Source organism: Mercenaria mercenaria, chromosome 2 (genome assembly GCF_021730395.1).
Source record: "Mercenaria mercenaria strain notata chromosome 2, MADL_Memer_1, whole genome shotgun sequence".
NCBI lineage: Eukaryota > Metazoa > Mollusca > Bivalvia > Venerida > Veneridae > Mercenaria > Mercenaria mercenaria.
Window position 1 is genome coordinate 40,917,585 of NC_069362.1, and position 25,069 is coordinate 40,942,653.

The 25,069-nt window shown below is 34.7% G+C and overlaps 2 protein-coding genes across 2 annotated transcripts; one reads left to right on the forward strand and one right to left on the reverse strand.

Annotated features, from left to right (window-relative positions):
* The first annotated feature begins 784 nt into the window (after positions 1-784).
* Positions 785-6,003, forward strand: LOC123562137 (uncharacterized). Its single transcript, XM_045354786.2, has 4 exons — positions 785-859; positions 3,488-3,730; positions 3,975-4,124; positions 4,570-6,003. Exons 2-4 carry the CDS (start codon positions 3,526-3,528, stop codon positions 4,938-4,940), a joined length of 726 nt encoding a protein of 241 aa, XP_045210721.2. The 5' UTR covers positions 785-859; positions 3,488-3,525; the 3' UTR covers positions 4,941-6,003.
* A 7,095-nt stretch (positions 6,004-13,098) lies between these two features.
* On the reverse strand, positions 13,099-23,108 carry LOC123562138 (uncharacterized). The gene is made up of 2 exons (XM_053536129.1): positions 22,832-23,108; positions 13,099-15,760 (listed from the first exon to the last, which is right to left on the reverse strand). Exons 1-2 carry the CDS (start codon positions 23,099-23,101, stop codon positions 15,536-15,538), a joined length of 495 nt encoding a protein of 164 aa, XP_053392104.1. The 5' UTR covers positions 23,102-23,108; the 3' UTR covers positions 13,099-15,535.
* Positions 23,109-25,069: the final 1,961 nt, after the last annotated feature.

Below are 25,069 nucleotides of genomic sequence, written 5' to 3' on the forward strand. Positions count from 1 at the left end.
GCTAATTGCCAAAAGCTAAATGACAAATAGGTAAGGCCAGATGCCAATCACATAAATGCCAACTTGAATACTAAATGCCAAATGCTACATTCCAAATGTGCTATGTTACGTATACTTAATGTTAAATAATAATTGTCGAATAGCTAATGCATCTTGCTAATCGTCATATTCTTTACGTTTATGAGTAAATGATCTATATAAAAAATTATCTTTACTAATGAATGCATCTTTTAATTGTATAAAAACACATAATGCTCTACTAGTTTAATTTTATACTTCTTTGTTTGAAACAAGAAAAATGTTAATCGCCCGCGGCAGCATGACATTAAAAGTTTACCCTAAAATATTTAGAAAAAATAATAGAGAAAGGCCAATAATACCTAAAGAATGCATTCTTATACTGATATATTCAGCGCTTTTTTTTATAAACAGTCACTAATTAACATTTAGCATTTGGTTAATAGTATTCTGCATTTAGCAATTAGCATATTGCAGCGGCCTTCCATAGCACAGAAAATGAAGAAGACATATTTTAAATACTAGTACTAGTATTTTCAAAATCTTGGAGAAAGCTGTTTATACATTTCTGTTCAAGCTTTTCTCAGATTGTTAGGTACCTTATTGATGATAAAATGATTTTTTTAGGGTTTTCATTACTTCATAAGCTTAACTAATTAAAAATTGCAATATAATAGGCATGATAATTAACATCGAACTTATTAAGCTTTTCTCTAATCTCTCAAATGTGATACCGTTTCCACAGTGCTGTTTTAGGAACGTTACGGTCGAACCAAAGCAGCACTGAGTATATACGATCTCTTACGTTTTCTAATACATTCAAGAAGGGATTTTAGTAAAAGTAAGTATGATTTTAGATTAAATTTAAAATAAAGTATTTGTGATACGAAATTTGATCAAGCAATAATGACAGACGTATATAATGAAAAAGAAACAAGAGAAGTTCATATCCAAATACCTTGGTCTATTATAACTATTCTTTGAAATTATCATAAAAATATTCAAGAGATGTTAAACTTATGATGTGCGGAAATTGTTAAGTTTGTGCATACGAGTATATATATTTAGTTTTTCCGCTTTACTATATCTTAAAGATACATATACTTAAATTGGTTCGAAAAAAATGGCTTTACCAGCGAAATTTTTATGACAATTGCGGGAGGAAAAGGACTGGGTTTTGAAGATTTATTTTAGGTGTGAGAGTACGAAAAGCTGTTAATATCGGTTGAAGGTCAATTATTCGAATCCTCCTTTGTCTCATATAAAAAAACGACACCTTCATGTCGTCTTTACGTATCTTTATAGAACCACTTTTTCCTACGCCTATTTTTCATAAAAGTTCTGTCATAAATTAACGAAACAATCAAAAAGAAAAAAGGGATTGAATAGATGTAAATGCCAGTCAGTTGTGATCAGTGCTCCCATTAAAAATGGCGCATATTTGCTCTTCTTTGCCTAATAAACCCTACTTTCCGTTTCGATGTAAAAACTTGCCATAGTTCGAGCATAATCATAAAAACTGTTTCATCTAATACCCCAGTCACACATACGGCGCGGATAGCTACGTCTAGCCACGGATAGGAACGTAGTAATCCGTATCGATTCGTATCGATCCGTACCTGAGCCGTACCTTAACGTAGTAACCCGTATTAATCCGTACCAATCCGTACGGCTCAGGTACGGATCGATACGGATTACTACGTTTCTATCCAAAGCTAAACGTAGCTATCCGCGCCGTATGTGTGACTGTGGTATTATGCAGGATGTATTCTAGCAGTGAATTTGTGGGATAAAAGCACTCGTCCCAAACGAATTTGCGCAAAAAAATGGAAAAATAAGGGACTTTTTTAGACTACACCATGGAAGCATTTTTCCCGACCGAATTACTGCCCTTATTGGATATGTTGCAATGGTACTAATATCAGGAGAAAAATAAGAAACGTTCCAAAATAGAGTATCACCTACATGTTATTTTGTCAGTACCTATACGAAGACAGATGCCAGCCTGTCGAAATATCTAAGCATGTCTTGTTCTAGAAAGCAAAGTTACGGAAAAATAAGCATTCAAAAAAAAGCTCAAATTGCACAAATCTACAAAATGCGCAACTTACGGGATAAGAAAATGTGTAATCGGATATGTGGAAGTTTTGTTATTTCTAAGCAGGCTATGTATCTCTTCCACTGAAGTTAATCATAGGGGCATAGATGGTTGTGCTATATAAAAAATCACAATGATTGTGAGGAATTAAAATCATTAGGCGCATAAGTGAGTGCTCATTTGTAGGCAATCATCTGGCGATCTCATCAGCTCAGGACTGAAGGGCTGATTATATCTGAATCAATAGCAAAGTCAAAATTGAGTTAGCATCCAAGATAATTCAATTTTCATGACAATATAACTATAAAATTATGCGCCATGGACACAGTGCCATTACCTTTGAATCAGACCTTATAACATAATTTTATATAAAGAAAAACATGAAATAATATTTACATAATAATAATAATAATAATAATAATAATAATAATAATAATAATGATAATAATGAAACATTAAAGAAGTGTTTGTAAAAAAGTATTTTTGTGATCTTTTCCAACTAGACCCTTTCATATTCAAAATATACATTCAACTTTAAGGACATTTCGACACTTTTTACAGCCAACTATCTGCTTCGTATGAATATATACTTTACAAACTCTGTTGATATAATGGAAAGATGAGTTAGGCACTTTATGATATTTAGCTTTAGAAATATACATAATACTGAACAATGAATGATATTTTTTTGCAGATGATTTTCAGTTTTAATGTAATTATCCAAAACCACATGTATCTTCTAGATCAGAAAAAAATCCTTCAAATCTTAAATCATACCAGAACGTCGCTTCATAAATATTTCTATATGATGGGATAACTGTGTACCTTAATGGCACTAACCTCCAGATTTGGCTAAAAATAATATTTCCATTCTTTCAAATTGAAGTTTTGTCGGTCATATCATGAACAAAAGAATATGAGTTTTTGTTCATAAAATATTTATTTAAAATTGTAAATCAAGGAAATAAGATGACCGCCCCGTGAATCGAACCCCCGGGCCACCGCAGCAATAAAGACATTTTTCCATCGCCGTAACCAATAATGCTATAGTGGAATTAGTGTTAGTGAACTCTAACTACAAAAGATAGATGGTTACACATAATCGCAACAGTTTATCAGGAGTACAGCGTTACCAACGCTTTTTGATTTTCAGGGTAAAATGTTGTAAAAACAACAGTTTGTCAGTAATTATGTTTTAAACCCGTTTAGCATTTATTTCGAGATATTTGAAAAATGCTTTTGTTTGTTGTTGAACGTTCATGGGGCCAGTCCCTTTAAATAGCTCGAGCAATGATTTGCTTGTAGTATCGTACGCCTGGTTGATCTGTGATTAAATACTTATATAAGTGAATATATTCCTGTTTTCTCTAGATCTAGCACGTGTCTGTTAAATACTTATAGATAAAACCATGGCTCTGGATATGTCAGACATAGATTCACTAGATGAAGATCTACGGGATGATTATACACCACTTTACTTCTGCTCTGGCTTACTTGCGGTCTTGTTCTTACTGAGTACGCTAGCTTTAACTCCAGCAGGTCTTTTCACTAATCACTGGGCTTCAGAAACAAACAAAAATATTTATCACGACGAACGGGATGTAACCTGGCATGGTAATTAATGTTATTTTTTTTTCTTTTGCTATAGATCCGTTACATTTTCAATCAAAATATAGAATACTGCTGCAGTAACACATCTTACTACTCATTAATCTGTCTAACTTCTTTTTATTTAAATTATGTCGATAAAATGTTATAAATATCGTTTCTACAATAGCTATGATCACTACCCAACCATTTAAGCTCATTTAAATGTTTACTTTTGACCGTAAAACGAATCTATGAATTAAACTTTCAGGGATAAAAGATGAAGTTGTTTATATATTTGAAGTGACAGCATTTAGTTTCATATTTGTGCCTCTCAAATGCATATTGTATGTACCATGCTGCTGCGATGACTGGTGTGCAGGGATATTTACGGTTTTAATGATGTGCTACGGTGTTTCTGGTAACTGTTCTTTGAAAGAATAGACACATTATTATTTAATAAGTTTGCAGTTTTATCATTTTTATCAATTATTCCTTTAAAATGTGTTCTAACAGTTCTTTATTTACTCCATAGTGTGTTATTTGTTAATGTTATGACAGCCTGTAAAAACGCTGCACTTAAGAACGCATACTCGACTTTTCGACAACTTCTTGTTATGTAACTTTTTTATTATCACAATTTATTACAAATTGAATATTTACACAACCAAATGTTTAAAATGTTGTATTAATTTGAATAGTGACAGCTATTCTACTTGTCACAACTCGGTTAAAATTGTGCGTGCAATAATCATTGCATATGGAGCTTTAAATAAGGATCACTCGTCAGCGTAGTCAGCAAATGAAATGGCTAAGTTTGTTGTAATTTATACAAAGAAAAATACTTAATGTTTTCAACTTTTCAGCTTTTTTCAGCTTCGTAGGATGTTTGATACACGCCAGTCAGTACTCTACGTCTCAGCTCGGTTATTCTTTCTATCTTTGTTTAACGCCCGGAATCCTTTTACTGCTGTTTATTGTCTTCTTCATAATATTGCAAGTCGCTGAAAATCAGAGTAACAAAGTAACTGTTAAGATCAACACCTCTAGTTCTGTGAGTATCCGACAGTCTGTGGAACCATCAAGTGTAAGCCACAGACAAGCGCCAATGGATGCACGTAATGTTGGTACAAGTGTGTTTGCCATAATGCCAGCACATGGTCAAGTTTCAGGACGGCCACCAGCATACAACGAAGTACCAGGTATCAGAAAGTTCTTCAAAAAGCCTAACCTCTAGATAAAAAGATAACAGAAAAAAGTATCACGTGCGCTGCACATATATAACAAATGGCTTTATGATAAAGATATTCCTAATTTGCGTGAAGTTTTCATGTCATCTCGAATTTAAAGGAACCGATAATGCTTTAGAGTAATATGTGTGTGTGCACCAGTAGAAATACGTTAGCCGTACGTTTGCAAATCGAAATGCTTTTTATTTAAAGTCGATATTCTTCTGTTTTCATCGCATGACTATGGTTCCATTTAGGTTTTGTTTTACTTGCACACACTGCGACGTATATATAGACGGGACTTCAAATTTACTTCGACACAAAAGAAGTAGAAATGTATCAAATTTGAATTAAACGGAGTGAAATTACAAACAATAAAAAGGACTTTTGACGGGATTTGAAACATTATCCGAGATAGCAAGAAATTTTCGACATATTCGTGTTGGAGATCATACCGAGTTCATTTGCGCTCAGTGTTTTATTTGCCAGTTATTTTTAGTTATTTTGCATGTCATAATTTCTTAACTTTTGTATTATGCTTGTTTGCTCAAGTTGAATAAAGTTGGACCCTAATGTGGAGGAATCGTTGAAAACAAATCTTACTTGAAACAGTCTGAGTTTTTATTAATAGAAGTTCCTGAATTTTCTTTTCAATATCCGATCAATGCCGAAAAGATATCAAAAAAATGTTAATTTCTAGAAATAGCAGCAGCCATATTGAAGTTTAGAAATGTAGCTGCACTCTTGAAAAATGTAAATATCCATCAAAGACTCCTAGAAATGAAAAAGATTGTATTTGTTTGATCTTTACCATTATGTCTCGAAATAAGACCCATATTGAAAGTATGTTATATTAAAATTTGTTATTTTTTACATCGCCTTGAAAACAAAACAACTGTGATATTTATGTATTTTAAAAGTCTATAACTTTCTCATTGTCCGACAAATATGAAATTAAATCACAACTGTTACACATTAAATTTAATGAATACTATAAATTTATTTGTTTTAAAGTTCAATTGCTCATACATGTAAAACAGACTACTGGCAAGATAAGCAATTGAATTTTAGTGATGGGCAAAACGGTTGCATATATTCGCATCTTCATATATCGTGTAACTTTAGATTTTAAAGTAGGATTCTAATTTGATCAGCTTATTTTTCTTTTCTTTAATAAAAATACATAGATGAAGTACATATTCCATAAAAAATACACCAGAGTATAAAAGGAGCAAAAAGGGGGAAGTGGGGCGGAGGAAAACGCTTACAAGAAACAAGAAAACATACGCAACACACAATACAAGACAGACAAAACAACCATTTGAAAATAGGGGCATCGCCTTGGAACCAGAGTATACCAAAGCAAATCGAGTATTCGTGTAGTAAAAATCTGCATAAATTTTAAATAGTTATAAAATGGTGTTTGCATTTTTGAAAATTTTGGGCGAGCCTTATCAGTTGAGTGTCAATCATTACGGTTTGTGAAAATAAATACAGTGTGTAGTTTATTCTGATAATCTTATGTTAGTGTTTGAACTACGCCAATTAATATCAAACAGTTTTAAATCAGCGTTTTCGTGCAATCGAATTAACAATCGGTATTTTCAACTACATTTTAGTTGAATTCAATACTTGATATCGGTAAAGATAAGAACACTGTAGATAAGATAACCTGTATATATCCAGCAACTCAAGTTGAAGAGATAAAAAGGAACATTAATTGAACAAGTTGGTTGACAAGTGCTACCGGAGGACATCAAAGCTCGGCTATTTAAGACCTTTATTGATATAAAAAGTGAAATTAATTAATGTAATGACATAAACAAATACAAAAGGGCAAACATTTTGCATAATTGAGAGTCAACTCCCCTATCTTACTTACCTTATTAATACTACGAGTTATCAGTTTATATTCAAAATTTCTATATCTAAAAAGGGATTGAACCTAACTAAAACAACTTATAATTATAAAACTTGTACATAGCATGTCAGATTACACCAGTGAAAAGTTTCTATTCATTCCAAGTAGATACAAGGTAAAATACAAAATATTGAAGCCTTATTACCGAGGTAATCAACTATAATGGCGTGGGGTTGGGGTGGTAGAATTAGTAAAGATTAAATTTCTTCGGGTACAGTCCTTACGTGCAAAAGTGGATTGGGCAACACTGTAAATTGCTCGGAATTCCTTTCATTTGACTAATATACTGATAACAATAATCTCTATGATGTTTATAAGGTTTTCCTACGATTTGACTTATTGACCTTGCGTTTGACCTCAGACGATCGATATTCAAAACTGATACAGATTTCGTAATGGAAACCTCTCTGACTCGAAGTTGAAGCTTTCACAAAGATCAGATAAAGACAGCGCCTCGGTAGTGATAAGTTGACATACTAGTATATATTGTTTGACTCCAAATAACCATCTTTGCTTTGAAGCAAGAACTGCAAAAAGCTGGTCGTGACTGGCAAATTAACCGTTTTAATTGTGATGTGGGTCGTTCATAGGTAAAGGTCCCGTTGACATTGAGCTAAAGATCGGTTTCCGATAGATAACTGACGGAAACATTTTCTTAAAGTCGTCAAAATTCGAAGCATAATTGTTTGTTGTCAGTAAATGATGCCTTTTAGTTTGGAGGCAGTGGTACTCGGGTAAAGGACGTAATGACTTTGAGACGCAAACGGGTTTTACTTAATAACTTATGAATGATTTGGTCTTCAGTCTTTCAACTTTAAAGGATGATTTCCATGGTTTAGATTGGCTCTGTCATTTTGGGGGTTAATAGATTGAATATCAATGTTATAGTAACCTAGAGACCGTAAAAAATAACTTTACTCTGCTAAATTTCTTACAGGTACTGGACCAGCATTCAATTTGGACAGTGCCATTTATCATTCGAAGGGGTTTTCACGAAAAGTTTCTGACTGAATAGCGAACAGTGCAGACCGTGATCAGCCTACACGAATGTGCAGGATGATCTTGGTCTGCTCTGGTCGTAAAGGCAGAATCAATTGCCACCAAAAGTTAAACTCTGTAACTAAAGAACGCTTTCGTCTACATTTATCAAACTTCCTGTGATAACAGATTGTCTTAAGTATGTTCAATCTTCATAAGATGATTCCCTGTGGCCGTTAGATGCTTCTTGTGTCTGGAGGTCAGTAGGTCAAAGGTAAAGGCCACAATGACCTTGAAACGGAAAATTTTGTTTTGTTCTAAGACCCCTTAAATCAAAAGTCACATAATGAGTACATTAAGGTGTTGGCCGCTGAAAGGTTTTTGGTGCTTTCCGGAATATAAAACAACTTTGTTGCCAATATTTTGTGGCAAACTAGAGACGTATCCTGAAATAGAAAAAGTGGAAACTTTACAGGTCGCTCAAGACGAAAATGTTGCAAGCTCGGTTTGATTGAGCCTGTTCATGGACGGTAGTGGAAATGCATGCTACCGTCCACGCCCTCTAGCCCCGGGTTGAGCAGAACGCAACATTTAAATATGCTAAAAGTACAAAAAGCAATTTAAACTCTCTTTACGCTCGAAAAACCAACTGCAATTGTTGAGTGAACATCGTTTGTCAGTCCTAATCCTGAACATGTTATATTAATGCAATGAGAGTTACCTGCAGGATGACACAGTCAGGCTTCAAACAGTCCCTTAGTTGTTATCTTTAATTTTCACATATTTCTAGCTTTTATTCATATTGGATAATACTGAATAAAAATATCAGATGTTTGATGCCCTGGCGGGGGGAACTTTGACAGAAGGCTTAGTGTCAATCGTCTACCACCTACGTGTTGTGTGGATAATTTGTCGGTTACATGCGTTGTTCGAGTTAAGTTTGAAATATTTCGTTTGATATATATTTTATTGTATTTGTTATAAGGCATATACAATAATATCAACACAAAAGTAACACAAATGAATTAAAATATGAGATTTTGCATTATGAGTTGTTGATCATTCATTATAATAATATCTCAACAACATTTAATATTGTGCCATTTTCACCTATAGGTGAACCAAGCCCTTTCGACTGCAGAGATCTGCCAGCCTTGTTTGAAGCTGAACTATATAATTTGAAGATAAAAGTAATGGAAAATGGATAAGTTGAATTAAGAGCTTCTTCGCTTAAAATATTTTAATTACGATTATTTTCGCATTGCCTAGCAGACATTCTGACATTTATTTTATGTTTGCTTGTTGTGTATTCTTTTCAATTTTAGAGAAAGAATGAAAGTCTTTTCCTGTATTTCTTCTACAAATAGTGTACAAAATCACTCCCTGGAGTACTGTGCAGGGTATATGCAACAAAATCTCTTGTGCGACATAGGCCTACAAATATGCAGGTTAAACACACTAATTAATAATATATTACATGCTCTACTTTGTACTGCTGTTCGAGGACGATGCTGAATGCATTAATTGCGCTCACAGACACATTAAGATTTGGAATCTGCGCCCAAATGACCGTCATCGATATTGTTCAAACTTGGTCACGCAAATTATAACAAATATAATCAAGTAAATAAAAAAATAAATGATATTTGAACAGAGATAAAATTTTACTTTTAACTTCAAACTATAATAATGAGATGAAGAATGTATGACACAAAATTCAAATAATTACTAATAGGTGTTAAAATTATTTAAAAGCCGATACTGGCGTTTCACACAAGAATACCTTATGCAACATTCCTGTTACGTTCTTTATAATATTTTATTGTGTTAAATCGGTTAACTTAAAAAGCTGGAGATGAATATCACTAATTTGATAGTCTTGTTGGATCGATAGTACACTATGATGGTCACTGATCAACTGATCTCTAACATAATAAGAGTCATCTACTGAATATAAGCAATCATCGTTTAGAATTTGACGGCTGTACTTCAAATTGAACGGTAAAATTTACCAGCATCGAGGTCTTTTGTGACTTTGACCTTAGATATACTAGTACCGATACTCGAAATTAAATACAATCACCTGGCCAAAGGCTATCAGTTTGAAGACTGTAGACCTAAACGTTTTATAATTTTTCCTCGAAACCATGTACAGTCTCGAAATATTGACATTTATATTTGACCTTACTTACCGTGAACCGAAACCATAAGGAACATCTAGTGTCCACAGGCATTTATCCTGACGTTTGATAACTATATATGCTAAAACGATCCTTACATATTGAGCAAAGAGTATTGTCAGTCTCAAGATTACAATGAACTTGACCTTTTATCTCCTGATCTCCATAAGCAATTATTTTGAGACCAAGGTCTAGATATTTATCGAAAACCAAATGGTTTACTGACCGACCGAACGGACTTTAGGTTTGTAATGTTTGGTGTTAGCAAAAAAGTTTCAAGAACGATCATTTATTTGTCAGAATAATATTATATAAGCGGTTTTGCAGTAAATATATTTTGAATTTTGACAAGCGATTTAACAGGGCGTATTGGCCAATTCTGTCGGGAGAGCGTTGTTCTACGGATCGCGGGGTCGCAAGTTCGATCCCAGGGAGAGTTGTATGTTCTCCGTGATGATTTGATGAAAGACATTGTGTCTGAATTCATTTGTTCTCCACCTCTGATGATTCATGTAGAGAAGTTGGCAGTTCCTTGCGGAGAACAGGTTTGTACTGGTACAGAAGCTAGGAACTCTGGTTAGGTAAACAGCCCGCCGTTACATGTCTGCAATACTGTTGAAAACGGCCAAAATAATAATAGTAACAATAAAAGAATAAACAAATTAACAAAAAAATTAATACAATCTTTGGACCCGCTTAGCTCAGTAGGTAAGAGCATTGTTCTACGGATCGCGGGGTCGTGGGTTCGATCCTTGGGCGGGCATATGCTCTCCGTGGGTATTTGATAAACGACACTGTGTCTGAAATCATTAGTCCTCCGCCTCTAATTCATGTGGGAAAGTTGGCAGTTACTTGCGGAGAACCGGTTTGTACTAGAACAGAATCCATGAACACTTGTTAGGTTAACTACCCGCAGTTGCATGACTGAAATACTGTTGAAAAACGGCCCAAAACAAACAAAAACTTAAGAATTTCAAGACAAAAGAATATCGTTAAGGTATTGGACCCCTAACAGTAATGTTTAAAAATGGCATTTGCTTGTTTTAAAATTATTCTTAAAGTTGACCATGTTTCGCACTGTGTTACAAATTTTAAACTACTTTTACCGTGCCGTTTTTTTGTAAATTTTGTATAATTTATGGAATTTCCTCAAGCTCAAGTAGAGACATATTTCAATGTGATGGCGTTTATCTACAACGTTTGCAGATTATTCATTACAGCATTAATTTTGATAAAAGACACATCAAACTATTGTTGGTTGAGCAATTGTAAAACACAAAATAAAGCTGTTACTTCAGTAATATCATTTTTTCTAGGGTATCTCAAGTAAACATATTTAATGAGACAGAACTCTAACTCTAACACTGAAAAATTAATGCGAATCATGTGGGTCTATTTTAATTTTTTCTCTCCTCATTCAAAAAAAACCTTGGGGCAGAAGTAAAACCTACCTGAATTTCTTCCACATTGTAACAATATGTAATCTAAAGTAACAAGGCAAAATAGAGAACTTTTACCGCATACAACTCAGTACTTTAAAGATGTTTAGCTCTACCACTCCTGTTTCAGAGTTAAATTCACTTTGAACAGCAAAAATAGCTTATAAAATGAAAAATTTTCACTTTTGTACAATACATCCATAATAAGCCTGAAAGAAGTAAAAACTTACTAGGAAAAAAGGAAAATATGCAGAAAAAAAATTTGGTTCCAGTAGGGCTTAAACTTACGCCCCCACCCATACCTAATAATTGCATTCAAAGTAGGTTTATGGTAGGAACAAAATACTCTTCAAAAAGGAGGTACTCTATTACGGGTCCAATACCTTAAATGCAGTTGAAAACGACAACTATTGAAGATGCTACACATATCATCGGTAATTTTGCTATACTGAAAATATAAAAGAAATACAAACTTGCATTTAAAGTAGAAAATATTGATTTCCAAAAGAGACAATACATAATTGAATAGTTAGAAACATGTTAATTTCAATTTTACATATGAAATTATGATGCTATGTTATCAAATAGTGCATTATATATTACTTATGTTTAAGAAATAATAAGTTCCCAAACGTGGTTTATCGTAGAATATGAAACCCGAGTTTTTCGTTCTTATGCGTAAGAATATACCACGAAGGCCGTACGATAATTCACACTAGGGAACTTGTTATTTCGATTCTAACACGACATACTAGCATCTGTAGTGTTAGAAAAATAGTAACTACTTTCTACGACCGTACTAGGCCCCTCGATCGGTTGGCGTCAATGCACGCATTGCCAAGTGGTTTAATTCAGACTAACCCGAGATAGATTTTGCTCTACTTGTATGTCGGTTATTTACTGGTCGTGTTAGAATAATCAGTTAGTCAAATATATGCAAAATTCATGATAAAACAAATTCATATGCTAGATTTAACTAAAAAATAATAATATTTTATGTTCTTAACAGAAAATGTTGCAGCCGCATTTTAATCAAAGGCATTATAACCCTTTAAATATGAGTAATTGTCACCCCGGTAAAATATCAGATACAGTCCATCCATCATTTAATTCATACAGATTCGAAAAAAAGCAAATAATGCAAATGTTATTAAATGAGCCGTGCCATGGGAAAACCAACATAGTGGCTTTGCGACCAGCATGGATCCAGACCAGACTGCGCGTCAGGATCCATGCTGTTCGCTTTCAAAGCCTATTGCAATTAGAGAAACTGTTAGCGAACAGCATGGATCCTGACCAGACTGCGCGGATGCGCAGGCTGGTCTGGATCCATGCTGGTCGCAAAGCCACTATGTTGGTTTTCTCATGGCGCGGCTCAAATTACTTTTACATTTCGTGTATATTTATTTTAGACATTATAAAAGCATACAAAGACGGATCTATTTTAACGAAATTATTAATCAAAATCAAAATTACATCTAACAAACAAACAAACACCAAATAAACATAATTATAGGTTTAATACATCAAGTAGATAGTAAAACATATATAGGGTTATATGCAAATCATGTAACTAAAAGTATATCATTTAGATTTATATATATATATATATAAAAATCGGTCATTGTTAGATTTTTCTTGACGGGGCATGTGTGATGAAAACATTCTTTATCCTTATCAATTTACAACAACAGTACAGTGTTTAAAGCTGGGATTAAATCCACGACGGGAACATTATTACATGTTCTAATAATTTATGCTTGCCTCTGTTAAAACACTCTTACGCTAGAATGACGTCACTTTTAGGTGCGATGACGTCAAAGTTTTTATTGCGACAAAGAAAGAGCGCATCTAAATTCTATCTAATGTTTGAGATTAAGGGCATATTAGAATCGAAATAATTTATAGCACTAGCGTGCTTTAACACAATTTATACACTCGGGTGGCATACGTCGTTCAAATAATTTCTCTCGGGCTGCGCCCTCGTGAAATTATGAAATTATTACGCCCGACGTATAACCACCCATCGTGCATAAGTGTTAAAGCACTCTTTATTTCTTAAATATAAGGTAATTTAAGTGGTAACATACACACTTTCATAGCTTTCCCTAAATGGCCATGTAGATGTTCAGCCGTTTTTAAGGTCTTCAATAATCTTTCACTGGTTAAATGTGCGGAAGGAAATGTTTGGCTCGAGGGTGACTGTGTAGGTGATATTGAGGCCGAGTTACTGCAGAATAGTTACCCGGAAGTCAAATACTTCCATCTGCAACTTGAGCTAGTGATTGATTCTTTTCCTTGCATGCCGTATTCTTTAATCATTCAATAAAGATATATTTGCTTTTCTTTTTAGAAATATCTTTTATACTAGCATACGAATTTACGAATTATTAGTATAATACAGGACTTAAGACAGCCTACACTGTTGGCTGTGACTAACAAGAACTGGTGCGCCAGTGATATATTACAGATTCCGATAAATACCGGATTAACTAAATTTAAACGAAGAATATTTTAAATATATATATTTTGTTACCATGGTGATATTTACCCTAACCTTAAATCAGTATATTATGCATAATATACACTAAATGCGTGCAGACATGCACAAAAAAGAGAGAGTGATTTAACTGACAATAATTCAGGGCATGCGCAGAACTGCTGCACCAGGTCTGCAATGGGAAACATTCTACACTCTTGCAGCACTGCTAAAGCACTAGAATATCCAGTTCAGCATGCAAAAATAAAATGTCTAGTACGTACATGATCTGTGTCCAAAACAGTTTTCAGTAACCAGATTTGCTCTCTCTTTCCCTCATCCTGTTAAGGTATTGGACCCGTAATAAAGTACCTCCTTTCTGAAGAGTATTCAACTGCTACCATAAACCTACTTTGACATCTTAAAAATACTGAGTTACATGCGGTAAAAGTTCTCTATTTTGCCTTCATTCGTACATTACATATTGTGGAAGAAATGCAGGATAGTTTTACTTCCGCCCAAAGGTTATTTTTGAACAAAGTGAGCAAAATTCAAAACAGACCCACAGGATTTGATCTTATTTCTTTTGAATGTTGGAGTTAGAATTCTGTCTCATTAAATCTGTTTTTTGAGGCTCCCTAGAAAAAATGATATTTAAGTTTTATTTTGTGTTTTATAATTGTTTAACAATAGTTTGATGTGTCTTTATCAAAATTAATGCTGTAATGGATTCTCTGCAAACGTTTTAGATAAGGCCCAACACATTGAAATTTGTCTCTACTTGAGCTTGAGAAAATACCAAAAATTTATACAATTTACAACAACAACAAACAGAAAAAACAACAACGGCATTATAAAAATTGTCTAAAATTTGCAACACAGTGCGAAACATGGTCAGCTTTAAGAATATACCAAGCAAATGCCATTCTTTAAACATTTCTATTAGGGGTCCAATGCCTTAAGATTGTATTTTAGAAAATATACTAGCAACAGCTTTAGTGATAAAACTGAAGGTTAGCATTATATCTTGGCCACATCCGGTTCATTATATTAAGCAACGTCCAAGATTTATATAAAATAAATATAATTTGTACAGAAACTTAAATTACACAGACAGCGTGAAAGTAGAATGATAACATTTTAGAAGCATAAATATTCAAATCTGATGATCAGAATTATTAAATATTTACAAACTAAAAATTTATACAAATCGTAATAAATAATGATATTTGAATGTATTTCGTAAAAAAAGACAATTTATAGCTTTACTGGATATTAATACAATTATATCATAAGTATTCCCTCCCAGTTCATTTAAAAGAAAAAAACAAACAAACAAAAACAAGGAGAAATATCTTTATAGCCGCGCCATGAGAAAACCAACACAGTGGGTTTGCGACCAACATGGATCCTGACCAGACTGCGCGGATGCGTTCGCTAACATTTCAATGGGCTTTGAAAACGAACAGCATGTATACTGATCAGACTGCGCGGATGCTGGTCGCAAACACAGTATGTTGGTTTTCTCATGGCATGGCTCAATTATCTTTTTGACATGATATCGATTGTACTGAATTATTACGTTTTCCTCATTCATGCAGTGGGTTCATCTTGAGTGTGATGGTTTCAGCATCTCTTTGATCTCTTGCAACGTATAATTGATATGTTTGACTTCAATAGTTTGCGTTCGAACTCTTGCTTTTAGATTCTGATCAGTCTTCCATAGTTGTTTTTCTATTCTTGTTAATGTAGATCTAATTTCTTCCGTTTCATTAGACGGTAGTGTCTTCAAGTCTGCTTCAGATAAAAACCGTTCACATTTGTTCTGACCCTAAAATAATAATTATGTAAGACATTTGCATTAATAAAAAATATTTTTCTTTCAAAATAATTTGATTTATTTTTAGAGTAATAAATGTCACGTCCGTTGCCATGGAACCGTTACGCCCTCGCTCTTATCGTTATAAATTGGTACCCGTGATTATACAAGCCTGTAGCTAGTTACATTTGATATCGGTAAACAGTCTGTCAAACTTTCGTCTCGTGCAGCTAGTTGTCCATTTTTGTACGTTGGCTGAGCAAGTACATGTAAAATTGACAATTTTGCCCAACCGCCACACCCCAAAATGAGATTACAAATGTGCTGCATGCAATATTCTATTTTATAAAATGCGTTTCCGTCCAGTTTCAATATGACAATGATTATGACAAATGTTTATTTGATGTAGTGGCCACCGGCCGAAAATCAAAATATGCATGGGAAATGTGTTTTTCAAGCTGGGATTCAATCCACGACATGATGTAAGTTAATCTAAGTGGCAACATACACACTAGCTTTCCATTTTTCCATTGCGTATAAGGCGTCAGTAAATAGTACAACGTTTTATGCAGTAAATATTTAGTTAAAACTGCAGTGGAATATCACAGGTTTGATGCCAATCTTTAACAAAGTATTATGACTCGAAATTGCTTTGGGTCACTAGGTCCGGCTCTTATAGTCCGGTAGGACCTAGATTGCGTTGCATTGAATCAGTAAGTAGTACAAAGTTTCCTGCAGTAAATATTTCGTTAAGATTGCAGTGGAATATTACAGGTCTGATACAATTCTTTAATAAACTGTTATGACTCGAATTTGCTTCGGGTCACCAGATACGGCACGACCAAAAATTGCGTTGCGTTGCGTAAAAAGCATCAGTAAATTGTACAAAGTTTCGACAGTAGATAATTACTTGAGATTGCAGTAGAATAATACAGGTTTGATTGCCATTCTTTAATAAAGTGTTATGACTCAAAGTTGCTTTGGGTCACTAAGTCCGACTCTTATAGTGCGGTAGGACCTAGATTGCTTTATGTTGCGTACAAGGCATCGTTAAATAATATGAAGATTCTTACAGTAAATATTTAGAAATCTATTGTAAGACAGCAGTAGAATACCACAGTTTTGATGCCGTTCCCTAATTAAGTATTATGACCGATTTTTATAGTGTTAAGGACCTGGTTTGTTTAAGTTGTTGCATTGCATTGCAGTTACATATTTTCCACTGAGGTATGATTTTTGATTATTCGGACTGACTGGCATGTCACGCTTGGTCTCCTTCCCGTCGAGTGAATGTTTCATCAACTTGGTCGGAGCTATCGCGCCTACCCTATTAAGTTTAATTAGAGCGGCCGTTACAACCATCTTATTATAATATTATCCCATCTTGTTGTAATATTATTTAAGTGGAATTGAACCGTCAAACCAACTTGGCAGGAGCCTCTTTGCCTACCCTGTCTCGTTGAAAGTGAGTGAGTTGGGTTTTACAGCGAATCGACATAAAATGGTCATATACCGCCGAGAAGAAGTTATGTAAACGCCTACCGTAAAGCATAAACATTGATGTAAAAATGTAAAGCATACCCAAAAACATCCATGTAAAAACGTAAAACGTATCTAAAACATCCATGTAACAATGTAAAGCATATCTAAAATCAGTTATGTAAAAATATACGTGAGTGTTAAAATATCAGCCACAAACATAATAATATTGCAAGATGTAAACAAAAATATGAAATGTAAGATTTTTTGATATATTCCTATCTGCTTTAAAAATGAGAAAATATGAATATTCCATATTTCGGTTATAAAATAACTGTAAAACAGAAAGCGAGTTGGAAAACATAATACATTTTTCTTCACTAATTTTTATATAAAATTTGGAGTGAAAATGTTTTTAAGATTGAATTAGGTTTTAATTACTTAACGGATAACTTTATTTTTTTCATATGCATTTTTTGTTGTTGAGTATGTTCAGAATTATTGGCAAGGCAGTTAATTTCTTTAACCTTCATCAGCCGGTTCTGTTGACATGAAAATAGTTATTGATTATTTAACTCATGGTCACTTTATCTCCTTAGATTTGTTATTATGATAGAATTGTTTGCAAGGTAATTATTAAACATATAGAGGAGGCTGTGTGTGTTTATTTTTATTTCGAGTAATTTCAAATAATCAAACATGATCTTGAGGATGTCTAACGAATAAATTAAGCGTAATGTAAGACGAAACGTTATTTCTTACATAATCAACGTAAGCAAGCGTACCTTTAAATTTTCCAAACAAACGTTCTTGTTTCAGCAACAACAACAACAACAACAACAGTTGATCTGGCCTACTAACCTAGTTTTTGACCCCACATGACAAAGAATTGAACTTGACCAAAAGATCATCAAGACAAAAAATCTGACTAAAAAGATTTGGTTACAACTGCGGCCTCTAGAGCGTTCACAAGTTTTTCCTTTGTTTTGATCGGTGACCTAGGTTTTGACCCCACATGACCCAGATTAGAACTTGACCTATAGATTATCAAAACAAAAATTCTGACTACCTCTCATGAGTTTCAATCTTAAATTATGGTCTCTAGAGTGTTGAAAATATTTTCCTTTGATCTGGCCTAGTGGCCTAGTTTTGGCCCCACTTAACCCAGATTCGAACTTGACATAGAAATGATTAAGACAAACATTCTAACCAAGTTTCATAAAGACTGGGACACAAATGTGGCCTCTAAAGTGTTCACAGACGTTTCCTTCTATTTGACCAGGTGACATAGTTTTTGACCCCACATGACCCAGATTCAAACTTGACCTCGAAATCATCAAGTCAAACTTTCTGAGTAAGTTTCAAAAATATTGGATCACAACTGTGGCCTCTAGAGTGTTCATAAGCTATTCCTTTGATATGGCCATGTGACCTAGTTTTTAATTCAACATGACCCAGTTTCAAACTTGACCTAGAGATCACTAATACTAAAATTCTGAACAGGTTTCATAAAGATTGGGGCACAGATTTGGTCTCTAGACTGTTTCCAAGCTATTTATTTGATCTGATTTACTGAACTATTTTTGACCCCGCATAATCTAGTTTTAAACTGGACCTAGAGATCACCAAGACTAACATTCTGACAAAGTTTCTTTAAGATTAGGGGACGAATATGGTCTATAGAGTGTTCACAAGTTTTTCCTTGGATCTGACCTACTGACCTAGTTTTTGTCCCCACATGACATAGTTTCAAACTTAACATAGAGATCATAAAGATTAACATTCTGACCATGTTTCATAATATTTGGTCAAAAATGTGGACTCTAGTGTGTTCGAAGGCTTTTCCTTTGATCTGACTTACAATCTGACCAAGTTACATAAAGATTGGGTTAAAAATGTGCCTCTTGAATCTTCACAAACTTTTCTTTTGATCCCATATAAGCTTGTTTTAAACTTAACCTAGGAAACACCAAGGCTAACTTTCTGACCAAGTTTCATAAAGATTGAGTCAAAAATGTGGCCTCTAAAGTGTTCACAAGGTTTTCCTTTGATCTGACCTACTTACCTAGTTTTTGACCCCACATATCCCAGTCTCAAACTTAACCTAGAAATCATCGAGACTTACATTGACTAAGTTTCATAAAAATTGGGTTAAAATGTGGTCTTTAGACTGACATTCTCACCAAGTTTCATAACGATTTGGTTACAAATGTGGCCTCTAGAATGAATGTTCACAAAGCAAATGTTGACGCACGACACACGACGGACGACGCACGACTGACGACAGACGTCGGGCTCCCACGGACGCCTAACAATGACCGGTCAAAAGAGCTCGGCTTGAGCACTTTGAAACTCCACAGGTCGCTCAACACGACAAACTAGAAAATGTTGCAGGCTCGGTTTGATCGAGCCTATTCATGGACGGTAGTGGAAATTTATGCTACCTTCCACGCCCTCTAGCCCTTGGTTGAGCAGAACCAAATAAGAAATAGGGAACTGGTTCCCTATTCCTTTTCAAAAGTCGAATATAAAATAGAACATATAAAATGAAAATATTTAAATCACAAATACCATGTATATCTTTTCAAAAAATATATTTGCAATGTTTCGGGGATGTAAGTGCTACCTTCGACAGATATTATAAAGTATGACTCGAAATAGAAGTACAAATTTCGAATAAGGAACTGGGCTTTTCGGACATGAAATGGTAGCACAGGCTACAAGTAAAAACAAGAGAGCCATGATGGCCCTATATCGCTCCCCAGGGATAAACAGACCTACTGACCTAGTTTTGACCCCAAATGACCTGGTCAGTTTTAAATTTGGCCTAAAGATCATCAAGACAAACATTCTAACCAAGTTTCATATAGACTGAGTCACAACTGATGCCTTTAGAGTGTTCACAATTTATTCCTTAGACTTGACAATGTGACCTAGCTTTTACCCCATATGACCTAGATTAATACTGGACCTAGAGATCATCAAGACAAACATTCTGATCCAAGTTTCATAAAAATTGAGTCACAACTGTGGCATCTAGAGTGTTCACAATCTTTTCCCTTGATTTGGCTTACTGACCTAGTTTTTGACCACACATGACCCAGTTTTGCATTTAACCTGAACATCAAGACAAACATTCCGACAAAGTTTCAAAGATACTGGGTCACAACTGTGGTTTGAAGAGTGTTCAGATGCATTTCCTTTGACCTGACCTACTGACCTACTTCTTGATCCAACATGACACAGATTCGAATTTGACCTGGAGATTATAAAGACAAACATTCTGATAAAAATTGTGTTACAACTGTGACATCTAGAATGTTAACACGCTTTTCCTTTGATCTGCCCTACTGGCCTTGTTTTTGACCCTAAATTACATTTTCACCTAGAGATCAAGTCAACTATTCTGACTAAGTTTCATTGAGACTGAGTCAAAACTGCGGCCTCTAATGTTAGGCAAGCTCTTTTCTAGTTTTTGACCTCACATGACCCAGATTCAACTTGACCTAGAAATCATCAAGAAAATCAGTTTGACCAAGTTTCACATATACTGGGTCACAGCTGTGGCCTCTAGAGTGTTTTAAAGATTTTACTTTGATATGGCCTACTGACATAGTTTTGACTCCACTTAACCCAGATTCAAACTTGACCTAGAGATCATTAGGACAAACATTCTGACAAAGTATCATAAAGTCTGAGTTTAAATTGTGACGTGTAGAGTGCTAAGAAGTTTTTCCTTTTATCTGATCGGGTGACCTAGTTTTTGACCCCCACAAAACCCAGATTCAAACTTGACATAGAAATCATCAAGACAATCAGTCTGACCAAGTGTCAAAAATATTGGGTATAACTGTGGTCTTTGGAGTTTTTCACGAACCTTTCCTTTGATCTAGCTCACTGAAAATAGTTTTTGACCACACATGACCCAGTTTCAAACCTGACCTAGAAATCACAAAGACAAATATTCTGACAAAGTATCATAATGATTGGTTTAAAATTGTGGTCTGTAGAGTGTTCACAAGCTTTTCCTTTGATCTGACCTGATGGCTTAGTTTTAACACCACATAACCCCGACTCAAACTTGACCTAGCAATCATCAAGATAATCGTTCTGACCCAAATTTCATAAATTTCTAGGCCTACTGACCTAGTTCTTGATCCCACATCAACCAGTTTTAGACTTGACCCACATATCATCAAGACAAACATCAGACTAATAAAGATTGAGTTAGAATTGTGGCCTCTAGAGTGTTTACAAGCTTTTCCATTGATGTGACCAGGTAACCTAGTTTTTGATCCCACATGACACAAGTTCAAACTTGAATCATCAAGACAATCATTGAATTTCGGAGAATGTTACATAAATACTGGGTTACAACTGTGGCTTCTAGAGTGTTCACAAGCTTTTACATTGATCTGCACTATTGACCTAGTTTTTGAACACACATAAACCAGTTTTAGACTTGACCTAAATATCATCAAGGCAAACATTCAGACAAAGTTTCATAAAGACTGAATCAGAATGGTGGCCTCTAGAGTGTTCACAATCATTTGATTTGATTTGACCAGGTAACCTAGTTTTTGACACCATATGACATAATGTCAAACTTGAATCATAAATACAAACATTCCGAGCAAGTTACATAAATACTGGGTTACAACTGTGGCTTCTAGCGTGTTCACAAGCTTTTAATTTGATCTGGACTACTGACCTACTTTTTGACCCCACGTGGCCCAGAGTCGAACTTGATCTAGAGATCACGACAAACATTCTGACCAAGTACCTGGTATCATAAAGATTGAGTCATAATTGTAGCCCCTAGACTGTTCACAAGCTTTTTCTTTGATTTAAACGAGTGACCTACTTTTGACCCCACCTGACCCAGATTAAAACATGACCCAGAAATTATCAAGACAATTATTTGATCAAGTTTCATAAATATTGGGTCGCAACTGTGTCCTATAGAGGGTTCATAAGTTTTTCCTTTAATCTGGCAAAATGACCTTGTTTTTGACCGCACATGACCCGGTTTCGAACTTAACCTAGACATTCGCAAGACTAACATTCTTACTAAGTTTTTTTTTAAAGATTGGGTTACAAATGTGGCCTCTAGAGTGTTCAGAAGGCAAATGACGACGGACGACGGACGTCGGACGACTGACAATGACGGATCACAATAGTTCACCTTGAGCACTTAGTGTTCTGGTGAGCAAACAAATGGGGACATCCGCAGATGTATTCATACGGTGGTGCACATAAAACTTTCAATGATACACTAGCGTGTAATACCATGGAAAGTAGCGTATGATCCCCAGTTGAAATAATGGGTTTGACCTAATCGAGAAAACAGTAGCCAGAACTGAATATGCTGAGATTTAGAAAGGGTATCTGAGGTTATGGAGTCTGAATATCACAGGAACTGATAAAAGACAAAGAAAACTTATCTAGCATCCTCAGTTCTGTTTAACAAATCTGGGTGAAACAATGATTACTTAATGTCGTTCAAGTAACACATGAATTTCTACAGAAAAGGCCTCAATTTAATTAGACTTAGCTTAGCAATCACTTAAGTTTTTGCGTGAAATTGGGGCCGGAGCGTCTTACCTCTTCCTGGTGACTCCTTGCAACGCCTTCCTGTGGACCCGTTTTATATGATGGTAACAACTTTTTCAGGCGCTCACGAAGATTACGTAGGCAGTTTTGGTTCTTGTTTGGGAAAAGTAATGCATTTCTCTCCAAACGTGCGATAGTCCAAGACCTGTTTACTAACATAGACTTCTTAGCGTCAGTCTGAATTGTCTTGTATGTATCGCTAATCTGAGCAATGAGGATGTTCAGCAACACAACTATTGTAATAAACATGAAAACCAGCATGAGGATCGTTCCAACTGGCCTGAAAAAGTAAACAACTGATAAGACATGTCTATATCTCCCGATGATTTGTTGGAACGTATATTTATTAAAAAAAAACACTTAGTGATGCATATGCAAACATTTTATACCGTATAGTTACAAAAATGTTTTGATATCTGAATTATTCGTATAATTTTATTTTGATAAAGATAAGCTCTGATGGTGTTTGTACTTTCATAACAAATAATTGTCGAACATGTCATAAATTGTCCAAAAGACAGAAATTATATAGCTTTTGACATTATATTCGACAAATCCGTGACATCATCCCACATATCTAAAGAGATGAACTAAAAGAGAAGATTGCCTGTTTTCTGCGAAATAACATGCATTATAACGTGAAAATAAAACAAAAGTAAAATAAATATTGTGATGCTTAACCAGAGTCTAGAAACGTATGTTGACTGGAATCAATAGGTGTACTGTGTTTCCTACCAAAATAGTTTTGCATCGACTAGTTGCTTGTGATTAATATTTTCTTTCGTTTTTTTTGGTCGTTTCTAAGTGTGTGTATATAGCATATCTATCTATCTTTCTTTACCTGTAGCCTTCAGATCCAGTGTATTCTACAATTGACTGGGCTTCAATCATAGTCCATAAGCCAACGTACCAAATTCCCCAAAGAGAGCTGTGAAGAAAAATAAAAACACAACAATCATAAATATAACTTTACGTTCCTTTTATGTCATTTATCTTAAGTCTTTCATTTATGCCCATTCGAATGATAATGAGAACTGAGGAAATACTGTGTTTCATCAGTGAGATATAATCCATATCACTCACTGCATATCACTCACTGTAAATGCCGATCTATTTGTACATTGTATAATACTATGGATTTTAAATCATTTGCTTAAAACGGGATGAAAATTGTAGTCGCACTTTGTTCTTTATGGTATATTTCTCGATTCAAGTTATTTTACTTCATGAGAATTTGATAACGTTATGCAGCAAAAAATATATATTAATAAAATAAATAAATAAAAAAATTAAAAAGGAATAAAATGGAACTTTTCTGTGTGTGTCTTTCTAACGTCACAACACGTCTGACTTCATATCTGTTTACGCGCGTCTGTTTCACGCACCGAGATTAAAATTTGTTGCAAAATGCACATCTCAACGTAATTCAGCATTTTAAAATAAAAAGAAAATCTGTTTGTCTTTCGTGAATATGGAATATATCTCACCTCACCTCCATATTCACTCAAAACAAACAAATACCCTCTATATTATATTGCTTTGTTCATATCTAACTACGCCAATCCAGTTACTTATAGGTAGAAACAGGCATTATTTGAGCCGCGCAGTGTAGTCAGGATCCATGCTGGTCGCTATCAAAGTATATTGCAATTAGAGAAACCCTTGGAGAAAAGCACGGATCCCGACCAGACTGTGCGAATGCGTATGCTGGTCGCAAACGTACTATGTTGGTTTTCTGATGGTGCGGCTTATTTTGTTTGTCACAACACTGTTTTATTCATCAATAACTTAAGAAATCCTGCTTCTGCAATCATCATACTGTTGATAAGGTTGACAGTTCATGGTAAATATCAAATTAACCATAATTACGCAAACGGTTTTCGGCAATGCACAGATAATGTTTGGGCATATGGTCATCAAACTAATAATTTTCTTTTTGAGTAGGTTCTGCGGAAAAAAAAATCAACTACCGGAATTTCAATGACAATCTGTCTTAAACAGTATCAATTACTGGAGAGGTTGCCGCAAAACTTCTAGTTATGATTGCCCTGTTCTCAGAAAATTACGTAAGCATAGAGGTGACATGAGATCTGTCGGCTTAGAATCGCGAAACCATATAGAAGTTTTTCGTTAAAAACGGCGCGAAATCAAAAGTTAATACAAAACATCTACATGGCATTTATGCTCTTCCGTATTCGTGTATTAATGACTGAAAATAAATCGCAAAAC